This window comes from Glycine max, chromosome 20 (genome assembly GCF_000004515.6).
Source record: "Glycine max cultivar Williams 82 chromosome 20, Glycine_max_v4.0, whole genome shotgun sequence".
Lineage (NCBI taxonomy): Eukaryota > Viridiplantae > Streptophyta > Magnoliopsida > Fabales > Fabaceae > Glycine > Glycine max.
In genome coordinates, this window is record NC_038256.2 from 37,167,181 (window position 1) to 37,175,072 (window position 7,892).

General features: G+C 33.8%; 1 protein-coding gene across 2 annotated transcripts; it reads right to left on the bottom strand.

Moving 5' to 3' along the window:
- Positions 1-405: 405 nt before the first annotated feature.
- LOC100811988 (uncharacterized) lies at positions 406-7,892 on the bottom strand. 2 transcript variants are annotated; one of them, XM_006605927.4, is made up of 10 exons: positions 7,660-7,892; positions 7,346-7,412; positions 6,600-6,853; positions 5,547-6,141; positions 3,861-4,487; positions 2,986-3,426; positions 2,475-2,666; positions 2,100-2,156; positions 1,260-1,322; positions 406-632 (listed from the first exon to the last, which is right to left on the bottom strand). In XM_006605927.4, the coding sequence occupies exons 1-10, from the start codon at positions 7,689-7,691 to the stop codon at positions 546-548; spliced, it is 2,415 nt and encodes an 804-aa protein (XP_006605990.1). In that variant the 5' UTR covers positions 7,692-7,892; the 3' UTR covers positions 406-545. The 2 variants fall into 2 exon arrangements, with proteins under 2 accessions (XP_006605990.1, XP_014628512.1); XM_014773026.3 differs by having other exon boundaries at positions 3,861-4,502.

Sequence of the window (7,892 nt, forward strand, 5' to 3'; positions counted from 1 at the left end):
ATAATGATTTTTGGCATGAAAAGGTGTATTAAAAATAATTGTAAATATAACATTGACGACTAATATATATAGAGAGAGAGAGAGAATGTTCATTTCATAAGCTAAAATTTAGAAATTATTATAGGTTCAAATCCAAACTTAAGAGGAATGGTGATGAGCAAGAATTTTTGTTCTTAGAGATTAACTAAAAATGCCAATGGATTTTAAAAAAATATATCTCTTAAGAGTTAAAATATAATCCGTAAAAAAAAGGTTAAAATATAAGGAACGGACAATTTTTCTCCATTTCATCATGTTAAAAAAAGATTATTCCCAACGGGAATCACATGAGATGTTGGCTTTCATCATATCATGTCATCGTGCAACGAAGCTTTCACAAGAACTGTTGTCAGATCAATGCAACTATTGAGTCATTACAGATGCTTTTTATTTAAACTCATTGAATTTTCATTACAAGTAAGCAAAGCTTAGGCCATGCCGCCCAAATTATAATTCTACAAACACAGAGTGTAAGCTCTACACAAAAATACATACAAAATCGTACATCAACCTCCCATACTGTGGAACCGGCAAGGTCGCAAATCATCAGAATCATCCTTGTTGGCATGGCTACTAGATGCTAGTAAGTTTATCTGCAAAAATGAACAAAAATTAAAATTTGAGAAAACTGAACTCCTGCTTAGTAAATCTTTCATCCCTCTCAATTTGAGAATGCAAAATTTTTCTTGCATTTCGACGGAATGGAAATCCGTGGAAATTGAAAAATGAATGTTGAAAAGAACATTTTACTATATACCTGTGAAAAAAATATAGGGAGAAAAACTCAACTGTTTGATTAATAATATATTTTTATTACATCTGGTTATGATATGCATTTTAATTTTAAATATGGTAGTAGCACATTTTACCAATTAATATTAAAGGTAGCTACAACCAAAAACTTAGAGAACCCTACAAATTCTATGACAATTTTTTCGTTAAAATATTTTATGGTAAAAAAAAGAGCAATAAGACTGTAAACTATTTAGTTCCAGAAAATGAAACTCGGTGAATTAAATTCGAAATGTAGCTTACTGTCTCTATTTTCTTCCCACCCAGATTTGGGAGTATTCGAAAATAATGGATCCAACTACCTCAATTTCATTTTCCTTCTTTTTCTACTCACTCCAGATAAGCGAGAGAAAAACTAAGAGAACAATGAACATATCATTGAGATTGTGGTGCTATAGAATAATGCATATAAGAAAATATGGTGCAACCTTGACAATTTTAGACTTGGAGCCTGGCTGCATGTAAGCTGCTAACACGCTCATATTGAAATCCTGTACACAACATGATTTAAAAGAAACAAGGAGAACTCAAATTAAAAAACACCGTGGTACTCAATCCTATTCATAATATCAAAGGAAAAAGAATAGAAATACATGATGCAGAAGAAATGAGTTGTTCGTAAAGATAAAAATATAATTGTTTCCTTCCTTTCGGAAAAGCATTTCGCACCTAGACAATCACTTTTAATCATGTTAAAGTTCACACCAAGAAGGCAGGAAATTATCGCGGTTGTCACTAATCTCCACATATTTTTGCATCAGAAGTAATTCGCATATATAATTTACTCAAATCAGCAATTTCAATTTTCATGCCGTGAATGGATTTTTAGAAACAGAAAACTTTAAGTCATTTTACAAATGGTTATAGAGAAAACTCAGAAAAGACACATGTAGAAGGTCACACATATAGGTGGCTGTCGCAATATCAGGCATGCCAAAATAACTGTCATAACTCTTAACACCATAATAATAAGCAACTGTAAGGTATCCTTAGTTAGGAAAATAAAAATATACAGTAAGAAATTTGATATGAAAGCTACTTGAGATTTTGATAGTTTCACCACAGAAACAACAAACCAAAGTAGGCGAAATTTAAGAAGAAATATGTAAAAAAAAAAAAAAAAGTGAAAAAAATTCATAAAATGTCCAAAAATGATAGTGAAATACATTTAACTATAAAAAAGCCACACAGTGCTCATAACCCCTATAAGCCTTTTACTTTTCCTTTAACCTAGAGAAGGCTGGGAAAAGCTTAAAAAAGTAACTTACTCGGAAAGGATCCCCCCTCAAAGATTGAATAAAAATGGAATTTCCTAAGTTTCTTCCCTGCATAGAAGCACACAAGTAATTTTAGTACAATGAAACAATAGTTCAATAAAATGAAAACACAATAATCAGATATTAGTTATTCATGTTCGTTTTTCAGATGGCTTTTGAGACGCTTCTTGTTTGATAGAAAACATATTGGAGGGAAGGGAATATAAACAGGTAAGTTACGAAAGTGTAGCTTCAAAAAATGGTGCAGTCTTATCATGTAAGTGCATGTTTGTAATTTAGATTTTTTACCCTACCCCCCCCCCCCCCCGGGGTAAATGTAAAACTCTCTTATCCTCCATTTTGTGGATGTATAGATGATTGATTTACCTCAAGGGATATATCTCTCAGGCGCCTCCCTGTTTGAGCACAGCAAATACGGATATGTTCATCGCAACTCCCACTTATGATGTAGTCCCTCCCATTCATGTAATAAGAACGGGTGTAATTTTGAGAACTTTCAGTGGGAGCTATATCAAAAACTAAGTGAAGCCTACCATCAACAGCCTGATATTGTCTAACCTGTATAAACTTACATGTCAGCCTGGACAACAACAATGTGTTCTTGAGATAAAATTTTCCAAAGAGAAAGACAGGCATGTACTGAATCAATTTAAGTTAATGTACCATATAGATAACAAAAATCCTATAGAAACTGTTACTGGTTTTAAAGCTGAACCAGATTTCACATTGTTGCAAGACCTACTCTACTGAGTAACCAGTAACTACTAATTAATCACACTACTATATGACTGCCGAGCATTCGTATATATATAACAAAAAATTGCACTTCACATGCAATTACCAGTAACTAATCACACTACTGAGTGAAAATTACCACCTCATTATCAACCGCCGATGCAAGAATATATTGATCATCTGGAGAAAAGCAAACCATCACATTTCCTCTGGAGCTTGAAACAGTGAAGCAAGGGTGTATTGGTTTTTGTCTCAAGTCCCACATCTTGACATCGTGATCAAATGATGAAGTGGCAAAAATTGACTGGGAATGATTAGCAAACTTGACTACATTAATATGCCCACGATGCATATCTGTGAACACTTGTAAGCGCTTCCCGCTGTTGATGTCGTATAAAGCAACATTTTTTGAGTAACCACTTGCAAGAAATAGTTCATCCGTAGAGTTAACATGAACAGATGTCAACTGGTCAAATTCATCAAAGGTAACACAACCAAAATTCCCATGTATGCCAGTAACTTTTCTTGGTATGTGGTGGATGTCATACAATTTCAAGGAACCATTGTCTGATCCTGCTATAAGCTGACATGCAACAAGAAGAAATGAAAAGAATCAGAAATTGCTGTCCAAACAAAAATCACTGAAGGAGTAAATGCTCTAAAACTAACAATGCAGAATGGGATACTTAACTGAATTAATGCCTTTGATAAATAATCTTACAGCCATTTTGATAACGGTAACTAAATATCAATTATCTTAATAACTGGCAAGGATGTACTAGCATTAGAGCAGAAAATCACAAAAATATCAAATCTCTCTTGTTAAAACTACTTTTGCTTTACAAGGCTATGCATGAAAAACAACAGATTCTGTAAAGGCTGATGTAGTACTTTGGGACAATCACCTCAATTATTGCCAGTAATATATATATTGCTACTAGCCACCAGATAACTTAATAACCATACCAACTACCAAGTATAATCTATAAAATCAATTTTTATGCAAAAAACACATACCTTAGAGGGATATTTTTTGAGCCAACAGAGACCCAAAACACTATTCATTGCTCCAAGTGATGGGATATAACTCACAATATGTTCAGTCTCATGGTTGATGACAACTACTTCACCATCTAAAGTTCCAAAGACCATCAAACTAGAGTCAGATGGATGGTACTCAAACTGCCTTGGATGAAAGCCCTTGTCCAATTCACATCCTACTAAAGAAAGGGGATGCAAAATAGGCCAAGTTGAAGACCCCAATTTAGCAGCAGAAAGAGACCTAGTATAAAAATATTGGGACTTTCCAGAAGGATATGATGGCCTATGCTTAGAAGATTGCACCTTATTGTGGCCTGATTTTATTTCTCTCTTCTGTAAGATACTTACAACACTCTCTTTGTGCTTCCATTTATATGGAAGATATTCAAAGTATTGAGAAAATATTCTGGTAGCCCTTTCCTTGTCAATCTTTCTGATTGGCATATTATCTAAATTTTTTAGATTCGGCAATGAAGCTATCATGAACTCTCTGTAATGCTTCTCATAGCATATTGGTGATGCATGACAAGACATATACTTCATAGAAACATCAGCAATACGGTCTGTAAAAGCACCTTGCAATGACTCTTCTCCATCTTCATTCTGTAATGTAAACCACTAAAATTAAAGATCAAGAATGATTTAGAAACTACAAATAAGAAACTTTACAATAACATGGATCATTTTTATGCAATTCAATATTAAGCATTTCATTTATGTTTTCCTTAAAGCATGCATATTATAATTATAATCCAACAAATACAGTCATTTACTAAACTTTCAAAATACAATATGACCGTGAAAACAAAGTGGAAATTGGCAAAACAGAAAGCCAATATACTTTTTAATTAATATGATTATTTCAGTATCCAAGCTATAAGCATTACCACAACCAAATAGCATTCTACACAATACCTAAAGAAATATTAAATGCAAGCTAATGCCATAACCTCACAAACCTGAACTTGTAATAACTGATTATTTTAGAACCCAAACTATTATCTTTTTTTGCAAACTGATAGCATACTATTTACAATCACTTGCAAGGGGGGTTTGCCACCATTGTTCTATTCTATTATTTAGACCACTCTAAGTCTCTAACACTTTTTTTAGATAAATGGAAGAAAGAAATAAGGGAGATAGAAGTGGAGTTGAAATGAAGTAGAAAAAATATGTTATTTGGATGGATAGTAATAAGAAAGAATATAATAGAGAAATTTACCTCCACATATGTGGATGAGAGGCAAAGAGTGTGAAAAAATGAATAAATTGTATTAAATAACCTTTTTATCTATATAATTTTTTTTATTTAACCAAAAAATGATAATCTCAATATTTTTACCAACTTTTTATCTTATATACAAATTTATTTTTATTTTTATAAAAAATATTATCTTATAAATACTCATAATAAAACAAGGCAATGCTGAAACTAACAAAAAATAAACCCCTCTCCCACACAAATCTCTCCATGAGGGGAGAGAAGTTTTTTGTGTGGGCCCCGCCAAAAAAACTTTTCTCCTTCATTATTTTTATCACAATCCAAACTCAAGAAGTGATTTATTTCTATCCCATCCCTCTGTTTCTTTCCTCTCTGATTCATCCAAAACAAAGAGTGTGAAGGGAATCTACTACAAGGGGGGAAGTGGCCAAGTTGACTACCTCATTCTGAAGAGGCACTTCTGAACTCCACCCAGGAAAAACATCTGCAAACCAGTATTTATGATGACGACTAGTAAAGCCAACTTCACTATCATCTGAAGAATCCTCAACCATGCTTTGAACATCAGGATTTATAACTTCTTCATCAAAGGAATAAAAATTTCTTAGAGGATCTTCAGCATTAAAGTTAGGATCTGTCAGTTCTGTTGTATCAGTGTGTGGTTCACCAATAAAAGGAACACTATCAAGCGGGCTAAAATCAGCAGTGTCATCAGACTTCCCACTGGATGGGATAAAAGATGTCACAGCATCATTGCAATACTGCAAATATTGAAACCTTAATTCAATCAAAGATGGAAGCTTAGAGAGAGCTGCAACAGTCGTCCAAAGATTTGTAATCTGTGTATCACACATTGAGAGGCGCATTAGGTTGGGCATACAATTAAAACAGTCTTCCTGGAAACTGGTAAGGGAAGAACTGAAATCAAGATTTAGGGTGTGTATATGCATGAACTCCCCCATTAAGTTCAGCTTCCGGAAACGTGAACACCTCAATGTCAAAACTTGGCATGCCAAACCTCGTTGTGAAATATCCCTAATGATAAGATTCAACATTAATCATGAAAAGGAAAATTTGCAAAGAAAATCTAACACACCAGAAAGTGCAAACCATGAAAGGCCAGTTCTCCCAATAATGAATTAAACATTTAGACTTTTAGGCAAACAAAGCACCTCATGCAATTTATGTTAATTGGCTACTAACCTACTGCCAATGCCAAAGGTAATCCTTAGTGATAAAAGAGCCAATATCAGGATAATAATGTCACACCCATTGAATGATAACACCTAGCACAGATTTTTATCTAATCTTAAAAACCTAACTACCATATTCAGTAACATGAAAATTGTTGATCGTTTGGAATTTCCAGAATTCCAAAGGCTAGAAATTCCATATTACCATTTCAAATTTGTTAAGGTGAAAACAAAGGTGAGTAAGAATCAGAAATTATGTCATTTATTCAAAGATAATTCATCATAAACATCGTAATATACCGTAAGAAGTCTTTTCCAAATGATGAATCCTGTAGATGGACTACTCGAAGCTTTTGATTAATAGCACGCATCAATGATAATGCATATTCTCCATTTAATACAGATGATGATTCATTACGTACATCAACAGCCTCTATTTCAGAAGTATCTAAGTTCATGCACAAGTCAAGAAGTGGAGCAATATCAACATCCTTTAGGTCATCAATTAAAATCTCCATGCTACACGGCTCATGGTTGGACTTTTTGACCTCAGCCTGCAAGATCATGGTCAGGTTTAGATTCTTACCCCCCATAAATAGAATAAAGTGGAAAATGGAATACATTCACTGCCCCCTACACGAGGAGAGTAAACACATGTAGAAATGGAGTAATATATATACACTGTTCTATATACAGGGGAGACTACTATGAGAACACTTAGCTATTGTAAAAAATGAGAACTATAAATTTGGATCATGTGTGGATGGTCAAGATTATAAGGTAGTCGGTAGTCACATAACCACATAAAAAGATCATATGTATTTTTGTTTTAATCTTGACCGTTCAAATATGATCTAATGTTATATATTTATTGTTCTCATTTCTCAAAATCACCAAAAGTCACTCACATATATATGTGTGTGTCTTGTCCCTAGTTACTAAACTAGGAACAAGGGCAAAGCTGCATATATTTGAAGATAACAAAGATGATGAAATGGTTTTCTGTACTCTAGCAGTAAACTTTGTGATGGAAATAAACAACAGACCTTGAAAAGGCTTGACAAAATAGAAGAATTAGGCAAAACATCATGTCTCCTGCAAAAATCAATATACCTAGAACCAAAGCCAATATTAGCTTAATTAGAAAGGAAACAATAATGAAGAAAGGCAAACAATGATTTCATTAGCAATTGCGGAAACTATCAACGATAAGCAGACAGCCTGTGGATGAAGCCTGTTTCCCATTGTTATTCTTTTTTGTTTTGTTCTTTACAACCCAAAAATAATGATCAGAAAGACAATGCAAAGGGAGCAACAGTGATGATTCAGTAAATTTTGATATAGAGTTGATGAGGCGCACCTGTCTTCCAAGGATTCGATGTCGATGACCATGGTGATCGCACAAAGTGATTGGAAAAACTCTACGATCAACACTTACAGAATCCCAACGCGGAAACCGTAAATTTGCAAACCAAAATAGATAAGAGTATGTATGTCACAATGCAAAGCACGGTCTGAGTCTGATTCAAACAGTTATCTCTTCCTGTCTCTTTTTTTTTTTCTCGAGTTTTTCTTCCCGTCCTAATGGCTATT